At 47.7% G+C, this 22,699-nt stretch overlaps 1 protein-coding gene across 2 annotated transcripts in view; it reads left to right on the top strand.

The window, feature by feature from the left end:
* Positions 1-22,699, top strand: part of ITPKB (inositol-trisphosphate 3-kinase B) — a 67,452-nt gene that overhangs the window by 34,799 nt on the left and 9,954 nt on the right. For both annotated transcript variants that reach the window (XR_011337052.1, XM_069852740.1), the window contains exons 3-5: positions 17,180-17,279; positions 17,911-18,124; positions 20,833-21,037. Coding sequence is in view for 1 of the 2 variants with exons in the window: in XM_069852740.1 (XP_069708841.1) it covers positions 17,180-17,279; positions 17,911-18,124; positions 20,833-21,037 (519 nt within the window). In the remaining variant the exon portion in view is untranslated. The remainder of the gene's footprint in view (positions 1-17,179; positions 17,280-17,910; positions 18,125-20,832; positions 21,038-22,699) is intronic.

The following is a 22,699-nucleotide window of genomic DNA, read 5'->3' as shown; positions in this document are numbered from 1 at the left end:
TGGCAGAAAATGAGGAGGAAGTAACACAGTGCTCAGTAGGCTGTTGCTTGGTTTTGAAACGCCATTTTAATTTGAATAATCACAGCTCTGGTATCTGCTCAATGAGCTTTAGGTCATACTTCCAGTTCAGACATTTTACTCCTTTTCTTTCCTGTTCTCTTTTCCTCTTATTCAGGTGTTAATGACTCCTGAGTATGAAATGCTCAGCTGGCATGGCTGCTCTCTGGCGAGGCTGAAAGGCACAGGTTGCTCCTGTGGCTTTCATTTACGTGAGTTGAAACGATTATAAGGTTAAATTACAGCCAGACAATGCACCTTGGTACTTCAAGAATTGCAGACATGTAACACAGCTCCTGAAAGTGGTTTGAAGAGGGCTCTGCAAAGGGAAACTAATCCAGGGGTGAATTTTCCCGTGCTTTCAATGTGCAGGCTGCTCTCCTGTGCTTGGCTGCAGCAGCATGATTCCCCCAGATCACAGCCTTCCTGTCAAGGCCTGTGTGCAGCACAACAGCTGTGATGGGGCCCATGTGACCTGAACAGGATCTCTGGTGTACATAAGGCAGGCTTGTATGAAGAGAAAGATGGTTTCTTTCGTATTTTCCAATGGAATGGGAAGACTCAACAAGACCCAGAACTGTCTCACTAAATCCATCTCTTAAGACCACTCCCTTCGAGTACATAACTTTTGTATTGTCCTCTTCCCAATCTAAGAAAGCAACAGTGCTGTGGAGTGAAGGAGCATGCCTTATGTGTGTACTACCTGTGTCCCCCCCACACCATCTAAAACTTCCTTGGAACCAAGAGCCCATGTGATGAGCTCTGTTGCCAGTCCCAAATCCCACTGCTGGCTTCTGTGCAGCTGAAACACAACTGCAGCTTCCCTCCTGATTTTGTCCAGGTGCTCAGTTCTGTGAGTACTTCTGCTCCTTTGGAGTCGCTTGAACTGAAATTAACAACCCTTTAAAGGGACCTGCATCTTTCAAATGACAGTTAGCTGCTTGCTGTAGCTATCATTTTCCAGATGCTTTCAGTGACTCTCTACAGAAAACAAAAACCTCTCCACCCTCCCCTAATCTCGCCACCCTAGTCTCACCACTCTCCAGGATGTGCTAGTCACTGACTTGTGAGTACTTTGTAGTTGTTTGGCACATCAGTGAGTGTCACAAATAATCACCTCATCAACACATTTTTTGTTAGTACCTCTAACACCCTGGCTATTAAAAATATCCTCATTCATTAATGTGACACTATTTCCAGCAGGTAAACTTTTCCATTCCAGAAAAACTGACTGTAATGCCATAAAAAGCTTAGTTTATAAGCTAAATAAAATAGGACATCTTCCATCTACTTGTGCCATGTTCCCCCCATGACTACATGAGATGGATAGACCTGGGCGACTCCTTCCATAGGTCCATGTTGGCCAAGGTGAAATACTTTTATTTATGGATTTTTGGTTCTTCTGCTGCATCCATAGTATCACTGCCTGGGCAACACCACTCACGGATTTAGGTCTTGTCAGATTTTTACATCTGCCGTTGAGAGCTGGAGCTTCAGCTAATGCTGGCGGTACCACTGGATGCTGAGAGTCTGCCTTCCTGTCACTCAGGGCTGAGGCAGTCCCCCTGATTAGGTGCACCATCTTTGCATAGACAATTACATTTGTGATTAGGAATGAAGAGGATTTAACCATAATATTTGCATAACTCCTGTGCAGAGCTCAGCAAGTGCTGGTGTATGGTTGGTAGCTAACCCCAGGGTGGCAGTTCTGCTCTTGGCCCAGAACAGGAAGAACACCAGCAGCGCTTTTGCTTGACCATCTCAGAGATGCAGGCTCAGGGGAAATGAATCCTCCTCCCTGATGTTGGCCTGGGGACATGTCCATAGTTAGCTGTGTGTCCTAGCCATATGGTGCCAGTGTAGCATTTGCAAAGAGGTATGAGCCTCCTCCACTGATGCTGCTGTCGCTGGGACCCAGATGTTTTGTACTGGCCATGGCTTGAAGAGCTTTGCCTGCTCTGAGAGGGAGCACATGAAGCCTTTTCAGTGATTCCCGTAGCTGTAGGACTGGGAATGCCACTTTCTCAATCAGTACCTTCCTGACTTGTTTCTCATGCAAGTCCTGCTGTTTGTGCAGGTGAAGGAACAGTGAATCCAAAGTGGTTCTATACAAAAAAAATGTGAATATTGGTTTTATTGGTAGCTTACCATGCGACAGGGATGGTACAAAGCAGTATGGCTTATTTTCTGCAAGTCTCTTCTCATTCCCTGTAAGGCCGGGGAGCCTCTAACATTATGTCCCTCAAAGGCTCTGGCAGCCCTATGCTATTGCACCTTGTAGTTGTAACTTTGTTTGCTGTAAAAAATGAGATCTTATCCTCTGCAGCCCAAACAGTGTCTCCAAACAGTGCTAGCCAGGTGCTCAGCAAAAGCATCTAGCTCCAAGCTGAAGTACTGAAAAGTAATTTGTGATTTGTAGTTGATGTATTCAGTCTGAGACTGTGAGGTTCTCAATGCTTTTCTGTACAGAGCTAGGCTTGTTTTTCAGATAGGAAATCTCCAAAGGAGATACAGGGGAACTTCTAGAGATCATCCTGTAGGTGAAACTGCCTTTCTGTGTCATCTTCACATTCTTAACTAACAGCAGGAGCAACTCAAGAGCTCAGAAATGCCATGGGGTTTTTCCTTTTCCTTTTTCTCCTTCAGGAAGCCTGAAGCAGTGATTTAATACCACTGAACTAATACTTCAATTCTATGCCTGTCAGCTAGTCCCTAACTCCAAGGAAAGGATTGTCACATTGTGAGTTAGCACACTGCTAAGCAGGGTGCCTTTGTGATGGCAGCTGCAGCCTCTCTGTACTTGTATGATACCCTGAAGTGTGTGTGGGAGGGCTTAACCCTGCAGAGCAGGAGATCCCAGCATGGGAATGAAATGCTGAAATTTCTACTTCTGCATACACAAATAGGACTGCAAACACAGTGCAATAACTGATCTGAAGAGGAAACAATAACCCTAAAATGTTAAATGTGAATTGTGATGAACTTATACCATAAGGAGATGTGAAAACAATCTAACAGTTAGACTTTTAGGGCGCATCCTGAATCCTCCAAAATGTTCGAGTAGTACTTGCAACGGGTATGCTCAGATCTTAAGGCAAGTGGCTGCTCTTGGATGGGGTTGTGTTTCTGTTCCAGATGTGACTTGTTAGGCTCTGCGTGCTGCTCTCCGTCTGTGCTGCAAGGCAGAGGTCTGCTCCAAGCATGTGCAGGGCTGACTAAGCTCTGTTAAACTGCACTAGGGGTGATGGCACAGGGTGGGAGGCATTCCTGTGGATGGGAATCCAGTGGAGGTGCTGGCAGTGATGCCCATGCTGGAGCAAACGTTTTGCCCCTGGTCCTAGGATGTCTGGGTACCTGCGGCATGTAATGCTTTGGAGTGAGGACTATGCTAGCACATCCTCTTCCAGGAGTCAGCACCATGCTCCTCAGGGGAAGCCACTGGGAATTCCTCTTTTTCCACCCACACCTCACCCTACTTTTCTTTGGCTTTTCTGTACTTGCAGTCCAAGAAGGGTAGTAGTGGATATGCCCTTTATTTAAGTTGGATCTGGAAATGTATGCCTGTTTATCTGAACAAGGCATATTTCTGGCTCCATCGTGCACACCTTTGTTTAAAAATAGTGTAAGTAGCACACAGCATGCCCTACAGGGTCCTGCCATCTCTTGTTGATCTCTCAATAGCTCGCTCAAGAAAGCTGCCTCCTGCTCTGAAAGTTTCAACACTGTGTAATGGAAAAATATAGAAGTGGGGCCCGGCTGTGCGTCAGCGGGTGTCTTAGCAACCTCCGCCTGCACTCGGCTCAGCGATAGGCAGATGGGACTGTCCATCTCTGTGCGAGGATGAAATGTAGCATCAAGCATCCCCCCTCCCTTACAAAAGAGAAGAAGGAAGTTTGCTGGTGTAGCTGGAGCTTGCTGGGTGCTAACAAAGCAGTAATTTATGAGTGTTGGAAAGAATTTCACTGGTCTTCAAAGCAGGACAGAGACATCTGACACTTGGCCACTGTGTTTGTATCAGTACAGGAAAAATGCTGAATTTCATCAAAGCTGCCACAGTGTCTCCTATTTTTAGGTTAACAATGCTTGTTTTGCTGTACAGCACCAAACATCGACAAAGAATGAAGACCTATTTCTGTTGCTTTGTAGTAAAGCTGAAGCAACAGGAAGCCATGAGCCATCTGGGTGCCTTCTGAGCCCTCCGAAAATCCCATCCCAAGTCAGCTGTAAAATGCACTGGGTTACCGTTGTGCCAGCGGAGGAAGAAGATTGGTTTGGGGGATTGCCTTTCTGCTGAGTGGAAAAGAGAAACCAAGTGCCTGGCTTTTGCTTGCACTTGTGTTCAGAGGCTTCTCCCTTCTTGCGGTTGTTCATGCTCTCCTTTTCAAGGCAGTGTTTCAGCACTGGCATATGGGTGCAGGTGGCTGTGCTGGCATCTGCATTTTGCGTGCAGAGGAAGGCACTCACTGGAGGAAGGGATAGTGCCAGGAGTTTTCTGCAATCCCAAGGTGGGATGAAGCTGAAAGGACACCAGCTGTCCTGAGTTTTCCTACAGCACTTGGTGGAGAAAGCTGGTTTTGGCAGAAGTTTCTAGCTTTAATAACTTCTTTAATGTGAGAGCAATGGCTTGCAGACTTACTAAAGTCAGTCCCAAAGGAATTGGTGCTGACATTTCTGGGTTGAAGAATGGAGGACATCCAAGATGGTCATGTGGTTTAGGTGGCAAGTTTCCCCTTGCCTTGTTGTAGGAAAACACTTGAAGCATGTTTATAATGTGTTATAACACCACAAGGGATGTTACTGCAAGGGTAGGTACCAAGAGCCTGTAGAGGGGCATGAAGCATATCTCAGCTCCAGAGACAGCAGAGGATGCTCTTTGCACCTCGTCTTGCTGAGAAGCTTGTCGAGCTGTCACTGTGCAAGAGCAAGAGGAAGCAGCAGTGCCTGCCCCCTCTCCTCCTGCATTCTGCAAATGCCCTTCTGGGTGTTTGCAGCAGCTGGCTGAGCTTTGAGTTGAAGTCCTGACCACTCACTTCTCACTCCCCACAGCTGCCTCCACTAGCTGCTTATTTGGGAGGGAACATAATTTTTCTCTTTTTATTTTGATTTGGAAAAATAAAATTAGGAAAAGACTGTCGGAGACTAATTGACTAAGTGCTTCATGTGCTGCTGAGTAAATGAACAGGAAAATGTCTAAGGGGAGAAGATGACTAAGTGCTTCTACCTTCTCTTCTGCTTCCCTCACCCTCTAAGAAGAACTAAACATAGTCGCCCACAGCAGGAGGACTTCAGCAACCGGCTGCTGCCCACAGATACAGCATCAGAGATTGTGGGCTTGCGCCTTGCTGAAAACCCTGGTCGTCTGGAGAACTGGGCATCATCCCTACGTTCATTTCTTTTCTCCTTTGCTCTTCCCCCAAACCAAAATATATTTAGAAACACCAAGACACAATGAGCTCAACTATGGCTTTGCTACACCCATATTTATAATAGGCTCATTGAATCACTTTTGGCAGTACCCTCACAATTATATGGTTAGATATAGCTGCCCTTCATCTTCTTGTCCTTTTTTGGACTAGAAGGTGGCTTGAGTGTTTTCTTTGACCACAACAGTGCTGTTCCAAGAAAGATTATCTGGATATTAATATGAAACCCTTTATCTCTAATTCTTTAAAGGATGCTTCAGTCTTTTGCAGCTCATCAGTGAGAAGCTGCTGCTTGCTGAATTGCTACCTGGGGGCTGGCGCTAGAGTTATGTCCATAAACATTGTGTTGCACCGCCTGCCATAAAAATAGTCTCTTTCAAGAAAAATACTTAGTTTAGAAACAATTTCACTTAAAAAAAAAAAAAGAAAAAAAAGTAGAAGCGACCAGCAATCGCATCTCTCTCTATAAATGATGAACCTGAATTGCCTGGGTCAGCCTTGGGTGACGCTGCGTTGCCAGCACTGCTGTGGTACTCAGTCTCTCTCTTCCACATCTGTGGAGGGGGATTCAGGGATTTTGAATAGAGATCTGCTTGGCAGGGGTGATGGTGGAGTCACTGAGTGCCTGACACTTGGCGACTCTGCCATTGCCCCAGCCAAGTGGATCACTAACCCAAAACCTAAGCATCTTCCCCCCTGCGCCTGTGCCAGCACCAGCTCCTTAGGATTACCTGGGGTCCCAAGCGAGCCAACAGTGGGGCAGGGTCTTTCCTCCTGAGCATCCTCTCCCCACTGCACACCCAGGGATTCAAAGCACAGGCGTTGCAGAAGTGATTTTCCATTATTAATGTTCAAAATAAAGTTCCATTTTCCTGTTTCAGATGAGCATTTCCCCTTTGGGTTAGAGAAACCACTTCCTCCCCGACACCCTGTGGAAGGCTGTAAACGTGTGCCAAAGCAGCAAATTCCTTTGTTGGCCTCTGTATTCCTCTTTCTACCAAAAGCCCAAGCATCTCCCCAGCTGACACTTTTGTGGCATCATGTGCATGAGCTCATGGGAGATCGAGACCATTTGTAGAGGAGCAATGCACTTTAATTTCTTAGCAGTTAACAGCCAAAACCAATTCTTTCTTCCTCCACCCCACCTGTGCATCTTAGCGCATGGTTGGGTTGGAAAATCCAACCCTGTGTGCTGCACCGGGATGTGGGGTTGGGTGATTCTCTGTGTTTCCGATGATCCTGTCTCCTTCCCTGAGGAATCAGGGGTGTGCCAAGGTGCAGCCAGGCTTGCTGGCTCTGCCTACACACTTCAAAGGCAGAGTGAAAGAAGCAGCATAGGAAACACCCGTAACTCATTGCTATCAAGAAACCTCCTTGCTTGATGCCACGATGGCTTCTTCCCTCACTGCCCTGCTGGCCATTCTGCAGCACAGGGCTGCCCAACCAGCACGCTCATCAGACGCTCTTGCAGCATGCGGGGATGGCAGGACCCTGGCTTTGGCAGTGGAGGTATGTACCTAGCCTTGCAGCCACACTGCTAAACCTGGCAGTTTTTGATGACTCATAACTAAAATGGCTAAGAGGCAGGTGTCAGGGTTTAACTCTGAAAATGAAGCTGAGGATAACATTACTGCTGTGGTGAGGTCTGCTCTCTGTCAGACCCTCTGCTGCAATGGGCTAGGGGGCAGCTGGAGTGTGCTGTTAACATGAATTCCTCTCTCCATCCTGTTCTCCAAGGTCACTCGTACCCATATGGTGCAATGGCTGCACACAGCTGATGCACTCACTTTTCTGAGCTTGTGCCACCACGCTGTCCTCACTAGGTAGGGTGGGCCTGCTCCTGGCTGTGGTGGTGATGAGGACCCTGCCTGAAAGAACAGCAGGATCTGGATCCTCCCAGACAGAAAATGGGTTAATCTGGCTGAAGGTGATGATGATATGCTCCCTGTTTGCAGACTGCCACTGCTGTCTGGGGAATCGGGAACAAGCGGCTGAGCACGTAAGGTTCTCTGTGTTTGAAGGTGTTTGAAGTGCTGTGACTAGCTTGGCCTTGCTGTGCTCCTGGGAGCCCCTGGCTCCAGCACAGCCTCTGGTTGAGGAGTCGTTGTGAGCAGCTTCTCCTAAAGTGCAAGGTTTGTACTTCCCATATCTGTTTGGGGCATTGCAGCCAGAAAGCTGGTGGAGGAGAAAGCCCATGTCTCTGGAGGGTCCACGAAGTGGGCTCAGAAGCTGTCCATGGCAAACAAACTTGTCTGTCTCATTCTGGTGGAGAGAAGCCCCATCTGTGCCCACAAAGCCCTGTGCTGGGAGTAATGGATGCTGAGAGCAGTAGAAACTGACCTTGCCTGTGCATCAACTTACTGCACAAATGAATGTGGTCCATGGGTGCACAGTGCCTGTAACAAATGTCTCTGCCTTCAGGTCTCGATCACTTTTTTTAATCGCACTTAGGGTCAGTGCTGTTTTAAGACCAGAGCCTGTGGGATGCAGAGCTAGGCCTCCCTGTTCAGGAGGCCCCCTTGGCTGCTGTGCGAAATCACACGGAGAGATGCTTTGAGCGTTGTGTGGCGCATAAGCAGGTCTGCAGCTGCAGGGAGAATGCTGCATGGCATGGGAGGTGTGCACTGCCCTGGTGTATGCCTGCAGCATCCTCGCTGCTTGCAATGCCCCTCTCTGGGACAAAGAAGTTTCCCAAAGCCACTATATTTATAATATGAGTCTTTGGCATCAAATTGCATTCGCAGTCCTGGAGGACTTTCTCCTGGTTGCTGATTACATTTAGAAGCTGCCTTGGAAATGGGGTTCATCCCATGGCGGCATGTTAGGGATGCTGGGGAGCAACGGATGAGGCAGGCTGGTGCTCCCAGCAGCTTCTCTGCAAGCAGAAACTCCTCCAGACACTTAGCAAAGGATTTGCAGTCCCAGCTCCAAAGCAAGAGAAACGATAAAACTCTGAATAGTACTTTAAATCATCAAAGTGCTATCCAAACATGAGGGACTCCAAACACAAATGAAAGTACTAAACTGATTTAAAGGGGAATTAAAAGGTCATGCTTGTTGAACATGCAGCTTTAGGATTTAGTGATGTTTATGAAACTTAAAACTGCTCTTCTAAATCTGCTTTTTACACTTCATACAATCAGTAAATGTAGGTGTGTTCAGGGCTTATAAGTAATTTTAAAAATTTTCTGTTCTAAACAAATTGCAGCAGTGATAGCCTGGCTGGTTTTTTTAGTTCCCTTCCATCTTGGCTTTTCTACTCCAGCCAAAGACACTTAAAATGCATCTGAACATTTCACTCGCTCATGGAAGAGAGATGTATTTCTCTCTCACATATTCCACAAAGTGAAGTTCCGTTATGGTCAAATCACCTAAGAGCAGCGAACTAGCTCCATTAATGGGCAGAGCAAAGGAACAGCAATGGAAAATTTTTCTGCGTCCAAGACCAGCATGAGCTGCTGGGGGTTTCTGCAACAGAAAAGCTCGAGTCTAAAAGCCAGTCTTTTCTCAAGATTCTCCAGGAGATTGCTTCACTAACATTGCATGACTTGGCATTGCTTTTTGCATGACGTTGGTTGTGCATCATCAGTACTTATGGGCATTCTACTTCTAGGGTGTTATATTTTCAGAATCCCTATCAATGCCCTCCATGCTAATGCCGGAGGAAATACTTCAGATGGCTACAATGGCACTGGAATTCAGTGGTGGCGCTACCTGGCTCGTGTCCACCCTGCCTAGTAGTACATAGGCTGAATGAATGATTAATGTGGCATCACACTATTGCATGTGCTGGCTGTGGGCCTCAAGGAGGGAGGAAACCTGTCTACACCCCCATTCTTTCAGGGCATGAGCTCTGGGAATTTCAGCTCATGTTATGGCCCATGCCAGAGAGCAGACTAGTCCACTCCCAAGCCATTCTAGCTTGCCTCCTGAAGCAGACAGAAAGATATCAGACTCAAACCCCAAGTATTAGGAGCTACTTTGTTCCAGTCATTGATGTTACTTTTTTTGTTTGGTGTCTGTGACTCAAAATGCCTCTAAACAGACTGTAGATGTAGCAGTTTAAATCCCTAAAAATGTCTCGTCAAATTGTAGGAGAGTGTGTTTGTCTGCCCAAATCCTGTGAGTGACTCTATCTACTAGTCTAAATAAACCAGATTGGAAATAGTTGGTACTTAACCATCTTGCCCAGCCTGAGCAGCTGTGTTGTGCACCAGGCTGCTTCTTAACATGCCCTATGCCAGGGACTCCCCTTCCTAAAGAGCACGGGTGTCTGGGACATTCCCCCAGGGAGACCTGGCAAAGGCTACAGCTTCCATCACAGCTCCCCTGCATGTAAAAACACAGCTCCTACATGAGGGTTGTTTCTTGCGGGAAGGCTGTGCCCCTACCAAACCTCTGCCCACTGGGAAACTCTCTTATGGCTTTTAGGAGCTGAATCTCTCCCTGCAGGTCTGGCTTCTCAGCTGGACTTCAAATCAAGTGACCAGAGACTGATGCAGTTGTTTAGAGTTCAGAACGGCTTGTCTTCTGGTCTTGGAGGTCAGATCTGCTGGCTTTTCAAAGCTTGCTGAGGAAGAAGCATGGTATGGCTTAAGTAGGCATCCACCAAAAGTGATGAGCTATTTCTGAATTATTTACTTACCTTCTCCAAGCTGAAAACTGCTTAACAGACCTTATTTATGTGTACTTAATGAGTAACAAATACATTTCCAGAGATCTGGATCAGTCCCCAGGTGGGAAAGAAGGCTGAACGTGTCTAATGCTGGCAATTCAACCAGCTTTATGGGAAAGTCAGTTATAGCTGATCTGCATTAGGAGATTTGGAGCTTTACTGAAGTAAAGGAACTTCATTAGGAAGAAATGCCTAGTGGAGACAACCATAGCTTTGAGGTTCAGTTACTTTAGGCTTTGATGCAGGATTTGCTTTTGTTCTCACTTGGCCTCTTTCAGCTTCTTTCCTTCTTTGCTAAGTTGGATGGAGAGGTCTTAACTCTGCTTCCAAGTGTGGGGCTGACATGAATCCTCCTGTGCTGCTGCACTGTGTTTGTGCGTTGTAGATGAGAAGGGAGTAATGCTGGGAGACATTGCAAATGTCCTTATATGCGATGGGTGACTTCTGCACAGCCAGCTCCCACAGCCGCTCTGTTTCCTTCCATTGTGATAGGGAAGGTCAAACCAAAGGATTGCTGCTCACTCATCTGCCTTCACTGCTTCTTCTCGCCTCCATCACAAGGAGGAAAAGGGAGCCTTCAACAAGCTCCTTTTTTTCCCCCATACGCTGGCATATTTTTTCAATGGTCCGAGCAGATATTCCTGGTTTCAGGTGTTTTTACTGAGGCTTCTCCGTTGCACATGCTGATCTCTTGCAGACAGCAGAGAAGGCAATAGCTTTGTCTCTATGATCCTCTACCCCAGATCTTTGGTTTTTGTGGGACCACTCCCTGGTCCTGCTGGAGAAAAGGACATTCCTCACAAAGCCAGATGGGAGCAGCTTCTCTCCTGCAAGAGACAAAGTCCTTTCTGGCTGAAATGAGACTATTCTGAAAAGAAGAGCATCTGATGTAAATGAAATGATGCATGTATTAGGATTTCTCTCTCTGTGTGCAATGGAGACCTTTGAAAGTAGCAGAAGCTATTTTGCTCCAGCGGAAGCTTCTATGCCCCAGCTATGAAAATAATTTATTTAACGGATCTTGGAGGTTCGGAATAGAATTGCTAGGCATCCGGAAGTGCTTTTCAGTCATGAAACTATATCCCCTTTTATTAACTTGGATGAAGTCTGTTTTTCCTTGCTTTATCTTTGCTAACAGTCACTGCGGGAGCCTTACTGACATTGCCTCTGCCAGATTTTGAGGAGCTGCTGGAGTTCTTATTAAATGTGTTGTGTGAATAAACAAAACAAAAAAATGCCTACTAATCCAAAGTCCTCCCATTGCAAGCTGCTTCTCTGGCCTAAACAAGTCTATTCTGCTGTTGTGCAGTACAGAAGCAAATGTGTCAGTGAGGATGAGGGTGGTTTGCATTGGAGAAAGATGATGTAAGATATGGGCTGTCACTTGCTGCCAGCATCAGCGTTAGTGGTCACAGCCTGGTGCGTGCTGAAGCGGCCACTGGGCTCTTTCTATTACAGAGGGAGAAATTTAGGAGGCAGAGAGGTTTGAGAGGCTGAGAGATGTCAAAGACAAGCAGAGCATATCCCCAGCTCTCCAGAGCACATCATGATGGATGCCCAGCTGGTCAGCTTTAGTTTTGGCTCAGATCCTGCATTTGGGTGGTCCACAGGCCAGGACACAGCAGGAAATGGCATCCCATGGTACCTGCCAGCTCTGCCCTCTGCACTCAGCCCCCGGCACAATGAACAAAGCTGGCCTTCCCGTGGCTGGAGTGACAAAGTTTTTCCCCAGTCAAGGGAAACAATCATCACTAGGAAAACCTTAGCTACTTTTTAAAGACCAAAAGAAAACACATTCATTCTTTTAAACATGGAAAACTAAATGGCCTCTTTTTCCTTGGCTGTATGTGCATGGATGCAGAGCAGGCTGGCATGGAGTGAACTCTGTGGGCAAAGGCTCCCCCCACTTATTTAGTTATTAAAGAAAAGGGCTATCTGGTGCGAAGTCTGCCCTTCTCAGCTGCTTGCCATGTTTCTTTTTAAACCAGCAAGGCTCCAGACACGAGGAATGACTCGCTGACCCTCCTACTTGTGAGTGAAATGTCCCAGAGGCCTTCTGAGCTGTGCCAAAAGCCTCTTCCCACAGGGACCCCTGGCACTGCAGCAGCACAGATGCACTTCTCCTTTTGGAAGAGCTGAAAGTAAAAGCGAAGAGTGAAGAGGGCCCACTGCACCTCTCACCCACACTAGCCCCATGAGAGGGTGTTTGAGGAGTAATCCCAGCACCCAAGGAACAAGCGAGGGTGCTGGGCGTGGGGCAAGGCTGGTGCGGTGCCTCTGCTGAGTCGCTGTGCTTGGCAAAGGTTGGGCAGTCATAGATATGCTGGTGGGGCTGCCTGGCCATGTTGGTGTTTTGGTTCTGCAAGGAGCACTGAAGGTTGAAAGTGAAGAGAAAGCCATGGTGTCATTCATGCAAGCCCCTGGGCTGTAGGAACTCCACTGAAGCCAGAGGAGATGGTGAGCATTGATGACACCACTGTCTCGTCACAGGTTTTCCCCATCTCTTCTGATCTCAGACTATTTTGGGATCTTCCTGGGAGAAAGGGGCTGAAGTTCTTTCCAGAACTGGGAAAAATCATTAACTTAATGCTATTCCCACTCTTCCCCATGCCCTATCCCAGCTGTGTAATCTTGCCTCTAACAGTGCATGCTCTAGTTAATAAAAACCACTGAAATAGAGGTCCAGTTCCTCTTATTTCCAGAAATGTTTGATCCCATAAAACCACGGTAAGCAATAATTTCAGCAAATTAAGTTAGTTACTGCCTATCTCTCCGGCTTAGTGCAAGAGCCACTAACTCCATGCACAGGGAGTAACACCAGTCAAATTCCACCCGTGTCGTACTGGGAAAAGGAGGCAACAGGCAGTCCCAGAAAAGCACGTCTCCTTCAAGCAGACATTAAAAGAATACCATATGCTATAGGGAAAAAGTACAGCATGCACTGAGCTCATCAGTCACTTTTTGTTTAATCTAATTAAACATAATATATCCTCTGACCTTCTGGGTTGGCACTGAATTCTCCTATGTTGTTCTTTCCATATGAAGCTCTATTGACAGATGGGGAAAGTGCAGAGTTTGCTTTAAGCTTCAGATAAGTAAAGTTAAACATGCAGCAGATAAAATTGTTTTCTCAGCACTCCTCTCCCACTGACCAATTGTGGGTGCTTGCTGGGACGGCTTAACTCCTCTGGCCTGTATCCCACCCCTAACTCTGGGCATCACGCTCCACACTGAGTGAAAGCAAGCAAGCAAGCAGCTGTAAAAGGGCAGAATGCTGCATGAACCCGTGAAAGTTCATTTTTAGAGTTGATTCTGATAGTTGCATAGCTTAATTTCCATGTGGCAGATGATTAGGGAAAATGGTGCCACTTCTCGCTAAATTTATTCCCAGAGTCACTAATTAATTTGCTATCTAACCGCTAGTCAGTCATCATTTGCTGATACTGAAACAGATTTTAAATAAAAAGTGTTGAATTGCATCAGATACCTTGTGCATATTCCCTGCTTATAGAGGCTCTGTGGTCTTGCTGTTTGTACAAGAGTGCAGTCGGTCAACACAGCTTCATTAGTTTTCTGGGAGGTAAAGCAACCATAGAGCTGGATTTAGGGATAGCAGGGTGCCAGGTTGCCACAAACAGGCACAGACTTTGATTATGCAAAAGAACTGGAAGTGTGCTAAGCTTTCAGCATGATGATCTGCATGTTCACTTCCTTGCAGGCAAATGAGAAGGGCATGTATCTGCCAGCACCACTTGGTAATACCACCCACAAAGCTGTTTTTTCCAGTACGGTGAAAAATCCTTTAGTTAAAGAGGATTTCTTTACTGTAAATAGCTTTAATACTCCCATTGTATATTAATTATGCAGGGCAGGGCAGGAGGCAGCAGCCTGCCGAGGACAGAGGGGCTGTTTCCTGCACATGGCCACCAAATTAAACTGGAGTGATGTGAACCTTGTGGCTCTGAATTTCTGTAGCCAGCTGCAGGAGCCTGACACGGGTTGGCATAATGGGGATCCCAAGCCATCGACCTTGAGATGGTCACCTCCATCTGAATCCCCACTGGCATTCAAATAAATACAGACCCTCTTGTTGGAAGCTGTCAGTCATCTTCAGTGCCTGTGAAGGACCTTACTGCTGGTTTACAGCCACGTTGCATCTGTCTTGGAAGTATGAAGTGTAAACCTTTAGAGCAACTCCTTACCTGGGGAAAGTATATCTTTAGACAAAGAGGGTGCCAGGATTACTGGGAGTGTTGGCCAGTCTTGTTCCTCCATGGTTCAGCCTCTGTCTCTCCTCTGCAGTAGGTCAGCAGCCCTAGAGAGTAGGCAGATGAACTCGGGCAGCTGATGGTTTACTAGGGGAGCTGCCCCTTGCAAAACTTATGCCTCTTTGAGCACTCCCACGACGCAGCAATCAGACCTTTTATATAGATAGGTACACCCACCCAAAAAAATCATCCAAGCAGGCTTCTCTGCAAAACAAGCTGTGCATGCTGGGCAGTAACGTGTGATGGACTTAGGGCACAGGAGAGCTTCTTTTTGTCAAAGCAAACTTTCCTTCATAACACAAGGAGGTGGCTCAGGTGTAAAAGTCCAAAGGCTCCTGAAAGAATTGCAGAGGGCACAGTCCCTCCTCTCTCCTGCAAGTGACCATGTGGCTGCCCCTCTGAAGGCCAGGAGGAAGGGGTCACATGAAGCAGAATTGCCAGTAACCTCTGTGGTGGCAACAGCTTGCGTTCTCCTGGCAAGTCAGGAGTGGCTTCAGATGGATGAAGCAGAGTCAAGCCTTTCCATAAAACATTTCCTTAAATATGTCCTCAAAACTTAAGCTTGTAAAGCTTGGCCAAAGGAGTATCTGAAACTAGATGGTGTCAGGGTGAAAACTTTTCCTTCCAGTATAAAGGGATAGGGACAATCTACCTGTTCCTTGTGGAGGTGTGCTCAGTGACTGGCTTTCTATCTTGTTCAGCTCAGCAGGAAGGTTTCATGGTGTTTTGTTTCTCTGGGGGACTTGGGGCCATTACTCTGCACTGGGAGCAGTGCCTGAGTGGAGCATATGGCTCCTGGGAAAGCCCTGGCAGAGAGGAGCCAGGGTAGCTTCCCTTCTTTGGGTGCCACTTGTCTTCATTCTGCCTGTGCTTTGGAGTACCTCAGGGTTTTAGCTATAAAGCTCTAACCAGTGAAAAAACAAAATCTTGGCTTGGGAAGTTGCGTTGCCTTGGTGTGTTTCCTGGGATCAAGTGCCTTATGATGCTGTGTGCTGGGGGGAGGACTCTTTCTCCTTGTTTTAGAGAAGGTGGGTCATACTTGTTTGGAGTCCAGGCTCCCTTGGAGACTTCTTCCCCCTTTTTTCGTGACATCAGCAAGTACTCGGTGTTACTATATTAAAAACAAAGGAGGGGACACCCCCCCTACACACACACCCCCCTCCCCACCTTCCCTCCCCGCACTGTGCCAAAAGGAGAACAAAGAACAGCTCAAGTGCACAAGTTCTGGCACTGCACTTGGAAATAAAAACATTCATCCTCATGTCAGGTAGGGAACTGCCTGATCCCCCTGCCAAAGCAAGCAAGCCGGGTGGCAGAGCAAACCCATGGCGCAGAGGAGCCCAGGCAAAGGGGATGCCTGGTGTCACCCCGCACTCGGGAATCTGCTTGCCAAACTCCTGCGCTGCTGTACGGGTGCCAGGGCACTCCAGGACACTCCTGGCCTGGGCAGTCATCCAGGGAAAGGCCACACTGCTCCTCTCAGACTTTCTTCTTCCTCTCTCCCACCCCTGGTCCCCAACAGATGCAGGCAGCCCTTGCATCTCTGTGCGATGCATCCCTGGTTACCGGCAGGGCTGGCAACCCAATGAAATTTCCACACTTTAGACACTCACATCTTTGTCTCGCTTCTTCCTCACCATTTAAACGTGTCAGCAGTTCCCAGCATGGATTCCTGTGCTGTGAGTTCACCCCCGACAAACATCCAAACTGCAAGTCAGGGCTGCTGGCTTTTCCCCGCCTGTCTGCAAAGTGTTACTGGAATAGGGGCCTGTTCTCCAAAATGAAGAAGGGATTACTTGGGCTTTCTGGAAGGCTCCCTTCCATGCCTTCAGAGTGGAGCAAATGAGGATAATTTATCTGTGGGCTTCCAGCTGAACCCAGTTGATCAGAACAACCAGGACTATGCTGTCTGTCCCAGGTCCTACCAGAAGGCGTTTTTCCATTGTTGCTGTTGTATATTGTTCTTTGTACTGGGGCCTTCTGGGGCCCAGATAAGAGGTTGCCCCCCCTGACTTTTATCAGCAGTATGTTCCCTAGAACAATCCAGGGAAAAATTCTCACAGGAAAGAGCCTTCGAAAGAGGCTTTCATATGTCTGATGCAGCCCTCATTACATCGTGTAAATAATTTTCTGCAATTTGTCTGGCAAGAAACACAACATGTCAGAAGGGAATTGCTCTCTAAAATGTATCTACAGATGGGCCAGAACAGGCGGATCAGCTGTGCAAGGATTGCCAGCTTAATTGACAAAGCAGGTGCCTTTCAGTGGGGAATAAAAGCAGAGTGGTGAGCCTATGTTTGCTTGTGTGCATATCCCTTGTTTCCCACAGGAGCTGGAGTTGAGTTTTATGGCTGGGGAGAAAACCTGGGCTCCTTTCCCTGCTCCGGCTGCTGTGATCTAATGTGCTACTCAAGGATGGGTTAAATGTCCATGTTGCTTCCGCCAGGGGCGTGCAGGGAGCAGAGACAAGGTAATGCACATGGATGGGCTCTCTGCAGCAGAGGCAGCCAACTGGAACAACATTGTAATGCCATCCACTTAACTGAAGTTACTGGTGGTTTTTGAAAGGAGAGTTGAGATCCAGTGGCTCCAGCTTGGCACAGGGAAATGGGAAAAGTGCAGATTCTCTGCTCCCATCCTGCACTGGCTCTGGTGCCTTCTGCCCTGTCCAGAACAACTATGTGCCTCCTGAAGTGACTTTATAGACAATTAAAGCTTAAAACACTGCATTCACCTTCATGATTTTTTTCCCTTAGAGCAAATCATGGCGAAAGATCAAGAATATGGTGCACTGGTCCCCATTCGTGATGTCCTTCAAAAAGAAGTACCCTTGGATCCAGCTAGCAGGACACGCAGGTACAGAGCATAAGGAGGGGCAGAGTGGTGGAAAGGATCTTTGTTATCTCAATTTAACCACCTTTGTTGGCCAGAATTACTTCCAATTGCTGCATGAATGTCACAGATTTCATCTACCAGCCTCTAGTCCAGGAGAGTGACTAACTTAAATGCTAGGGAGGCTAATGTGAAGGTGCAGTGCTCTGAGCTTTCAGGCTCCCAGGGCTGCTGGGTATTACTACCATTTTTTCCTCAAGCAGCAGGATGTCGATTCCTTTGGCTGAGACCCTAGCCCTCTTGCTGATCCGCAGCAAAGCAAATGATGCTGCCTAGCCCAAAGATGCCCCATGCGTGAGCGCAGAGACAGAGATGTGAACCTACCATGAAGCACAGGGAGGCTGTGAAGCAAATATGTTGGATGCTGCAGGGCAGGTCTCTGCCCTGTTTAAGGTGCATCATTGTTGGTCATAAACCTGTGACGCTACATGTGAATCTGGCAGCCCAGGCTTGTAGTGCACAACCTGCAGAGACTCTTTTGGGTGCAAATGTAAATACTGATGCTTCCAAGATGTTGGGCTGCCCTTTAAGTTTTGGAAAGGCAGTGTCATACCCCATCCAAAGCAAATGCCACGTTGTTCTTTGTCACCCTCAGGTAGTTTCAAGGCAGCAGCCAATGGCAGGATACTGAAGAAACACTGTGAATCAGAGCAGCGCTGCCTCAACCGCCTGATGAACGATGTCCTAAAGCCCTATGTTCCTGCCTACCACGGTGATGTTGTGAAGGATGGGGAGCGATACAACCAGATGGAAGATTTGCTGGCTGAATTTGACTCCCCATGCGTCATGGACTGCAAAATGGGTGTCAGGTGAGTGGCTTTGGGGACACTGAATTTTATGATGTGATATTCAAAGCACATGCATCTCCTGGGTAAAACTCTCTAAAATACACAAGTAGCTGTAGGGAAGCCTGGGTATGGGAAGGATACACCCGACTCATTCCTTCTCTACTTGTCAACCGTCCTGTGTGCTGGGAAAGTGGTTTGGTGCAGTGGAGAGGATGGCTTGCTGGTTGAGTTTGTGTACGGCAGAATGACACAGTAGCTTTTAAGAGGATGGCAAACTGCCTCTCTGCCATTGCCAAGGGGCAAGGAACAGAAGGAGTGGGAGATCCTGCTCAGTGTGCCAGAAGGGTGAAATAAAGACACTTGAATGTCACAGCTTTGGTGAGAAAGAGACTTTCCCTCTGCTCACCCTTTACTCCCATGCACACTTGAGGGATAAAATGTGTGTGCTAAGTAGTTTAGTACCTTTAGCTGCTGGTTTTGGAGCAGCCCTGGGCCACTGCTTGCTGTGGGTCTGCTACAGGTTGGTGGCAGGGAGGGTTGAGACCCCCGCCTTGCTGGCTAAAGCACAGCCCAGATACGGTGGAGATGTTTGCGCTGCTGGAAAAGCTGATGGTTTCTGTGGAAGGGTGGAATCTTTTTTTTTTTTTTCCTCCTAAACTTCTTATGTGAAAGTCAAACTTGCGTGTCAGGCTGTCAGCAGGGAAGAGACAAGGAATATTTTCCACCAGAGGGGTGGAGAGAAGGGCAGGGGGCTCCAGCACAGTACAGGGCCCCAGCTGGCACACCATGCTGCTGTGTGAAGGAGACAGGGCCTGCTCTGGGCCCAGAGATGACAGCCACCAGAAGACGACCTGCTGTTGCTCCTGAGGCTGTCTGTGAGAGGAGGAAAGCCTTTCATGCACAAATCACAGGTCAGGTGATTTGTCCAACTGGGTTTTTGGAGCTAAGACTGGCAGAGTTGGCAAGGGGGCAAATATGCCGGGCAGCATCATTGTTAAATAAAGTGGTGCTTAAGTAAGATGGTGCTGCAAGAGGAGCTGATAAGGGAGGGTGAACTGGGCTAATGCTGCAGAGGGGGTATCCCTGTGGCTGGGCAGCAGAGGGTCGGACAGATAAAATAAACCTCAAGGCTATTAAACTGTCTTCTGAGGCAGAAGCTCTATGCCAGGTAGGTTTTTCTACAGACTTATTTTTCCTCTGCTGACCTAGCTTCAGGATGCAGCAGCCTTCTCCAGCTGCCCCTGAATGAGGCTTTGTCCAACTCAAGCTGGTGGTGGTTCAAGCCTGGAGTGATGCAGGGGGACCAAACTGCAGATATAGACAATATGCATTCTCATCGAAAGGAAATCTAGCTTTCTGAGCGGCATGAGCAGAACTTCTGAGCACACAGCTGATTTTTTTTCTGCTATTTTATTCCATTTGCCTAGAAGTCATGTGTTTGGTGATCTCAGATGAGGCCCTTCATTGCTTTAATCTGCAGTGTTTTTCAAAAGGTCTGATGCCCTGGGGATGTCTGCTCAGTAATCATATGCCTGCCCTGAGAAAAGACACCAGTTTGCCTTGTAAAGCCTGTGGGAAACGCAGGAAGCCCATCACCTGTAGTATGCCTAGCATCCTCCCACTTGGTTCTGGAGGTGAACCCCATGCTCAGTGCCAGGATTTGGGCACAAGTGACATGGGGAGAGACCGTGGCCCCTCTGCAGAGCTGGGCATGGCTAGCGGAAGGTGAAGACCAAGTTTGTGTTTGGGGAGAAGGAGGCGAGAGGTAGGATCATTTTTTTGTGTCATCTTGCTGGGATATCACACCCAGCTTGGTGAGTTTTTTAGAGGGAGCCTGGGGACTTGCTGGGCTGAGCTGGGGCAGGTTTGGGTGCCCCAGAAGGAGAAATGTAGTGGTTTATTTCTGCTGCAGGAAGTATTAGTTTGTGGATGATGGTTTTCCACATGCTAATGTGCAGAAGTTCTCCACAAGGATGGATAAAACCAAGATTTTTGCACACTTCTCTGTACACACCATCCTCCTTTGCCCATTCCAACTGCACCCTGTGGTCCCAGGGGTGATGATAAGCACCTGGCCAAAGCTGTGTCCCTTCCTCTCTTGTCCTCCACAGGGAGACTTTGCTAGGTAGTCCATTTGAAACAGGCTCGTACTGGGCAAAATCATCATCAGCCAAACAGCCCTGTGTGAAAACACCGTGTTTAGCAGCCAGTGAGAGGATGAGTAAGTGCAATAGAGGCATAGGAGCAGCTTTAGCAGCAGCCACCCAACATGGCCAGACCCCAGAGGGAGCAGCAGAAGCTTCTAGTGCCAAGGGCTGGGATGCAGCAAACTCTGGTTCCCGGAGAGCATAGGCAGTTTTCTCAGCATGTCTGGAAAGCTGTGTTTGATCTGTGAAAGTTCTAGTCAGGTTTGCTGAAGGACAGAACCTCCTGGACTATGGTGTGACAGCAGCACCAAGAATATCTATGAGAGATAACCTCCTTTGTTATTACCAAACTGATTGTGGTTCCCTGATGAACTGAAAAGATATCAGGTGGTGATGATGGGTGCTCATTAAGTCAGAACCAATTCACTTACAGTCAGGCTTAGTCCATTATTTCCTGTGCTGCTCTGCTCTCTGGGGGGTCAGCTATTCTGTGTGGGCCTGATTTCTGTGTCAAGGGCTGTCTATGGGTATGTAGCACCTTGTGCAGTGGCCTTGCTGATGTATCCTCCTCACTCCTTGCAGGACATACTTGGAGGAGGAGCTGATAAAGGCCCGGAAGAAACCAAGCCTGAGGAAGGACATGTACCAGAAGATGATTGAGGTGGACCCTGATGCCCCCACTGAAGAGGAGAATGTGCTGCGGGCAGTAACTAAACCCCGCTACATGCAGTGGAGGGAGACTATCAGCTCAACAGCCACACTGGGCTTCAGGATTGAGGGGATAAAGGTGAGGCTGCTCAAGTTGTGCAGAACAGGGGGAAATGCTGGAGTTTTCAGGAACCAAACTCATTCACGCATGCAAAGAGGCACTCACGCAGTGGCTGGTGGTGAGATTGTGTCACATCAAGACAGCCCAGATCCCTGCAGCCAAACCACCCTTGCCAGGCACCTTGCCTGGGGCAGCACCACTCTTCTAAGAGCACAGCTGAGTTCAGGGCATCAATGTAAGAGGACAGTTTTAGCCATAATCTCATTAAATCAGCCATGTGGTTGATTCCTCTGACTATGAAATGCAAAGTGCTGTGCTCCAGCTTGTAGGCTCAAATTAGTTATTTCTTTTGATGCTGCTGTGCTGCTAGGCTGAGTCATTAATCCAAATCCCAGTTTGAGCATGTGCTGATCTCTAGTTAGACCTGAGAGTTTACCTGCAGTCAGTGAAGAGGCTATATTTACATCACTGTGGAAAAAATGAGCAACTGAGCCCTATGAACTGGAGCAAACACAAACAGCAGCACTTTCTGCTGGCACCTTTATGTACGTGTAACCTGCTGACTGCATTTGCTCAGAGCTAACACTCATGTTTCTGGAGATACCTGCTGGGAGGCTTTTGTTTCCCCATTAGATGAGCCATCCCGAAAGATTTTTCCCAGGCAAAGCTGACTTGGTGGCGAGAGAGGTGTCTGGGATAGACTTGAATGGAGTTAGGTCTGAACAGCGGCACAGTCATTTTAGTGATAGAAGACTTGTATGAACATTAACGATGGAATACACCTTCTGGTAGCCAGCCACCATGAATTAGAGGTAATATCACATTCAAGCTAAGGGTTTCAGTTTGTGCCTGCACATGGCATTGGCTTAGCAGCCATGGGGAACTTGATCAAATTATGCCTGGAGTTACTGAATTTTGGGGCACTTTTGGGGCCCAGGCAATAGCTCAGAACAAGTACATGTATCTTTACTGGAGGAGTTTCCTTCTCTTGATAACAGATCATTTTTCTCCTCTCTGAAGTGGCTGGATTTTCCCAGAATACCCATCTGGGCCTCTGTGGCCTTAAACTCCCGCACCTCTTCTGACCTGAGATGGCAGTGTCAAGATGGCAGAATTAAAACAAATTAAGCTGTTCCCTGAAAAAGCCTTTACACTAGATTGTGTAGATTTTCCTGGTAGCATTTCTTCTGACCTCACCAGTCAAACAAGAAGTAGATGTGAGCAAATGTTAGATCACAGGTTTAAAAGGCAATTGGCAGGACTAGGTCGTTCAGAGCCCCTGCTCCTGATCACCTGCTTACCAAACCGCTCATGTGAAGGGATCCATCTGTCCTGCTGTGTGAGAACAACTTCCCAGGCTGTGGGAAGCCTGTGGGAGCATGTTGCTCACAGGGAGGAGAACACCTTCTTAGTTCAACTGTTTCATGGCCAGCAGAGGACATTGCATTTATCTCTAACTCAACCACTCTCAGAAACCCGAGGAGCAGCGCTTCAGCTGAACCTCTGAAGAGTTTCCATCATGAGCAGTGTAAGACATCCTTGCTCCTGCCTGGGATACTGCTAGTCATGCACACCTGCAGCAGCTTTCTGCTGTGCCTGCAGGTGGCACTTGCCTGCTTCTGCAGCTCTTCCCGGATACCCCCAGCTCTCTCAAAGTCCATTTTCTGCCACAGATGCCTG

This window comes from Phaenicophaeus curvirostris, chromosome 2, assembly GCF_032191515.1.
Source record: "Phaenicophaeus curvirostris isolate KB17595 chromosome 2, BPBGC_Pcur_1.0, whole genome shotgun sequence".
Classification (NCBI taxonomy): Eukaryota; Metazoa; Chordata; class Aves; order Cuculiformes; family Cuculidae; genus Phaenicophaeus; species Phaenicophaeus curvirostris.
The sequence above is the reverse complement of the archived record's forward strand: the minus strand, read 5'-3'. Positions and strand labels throughout refer to the sequence as shown.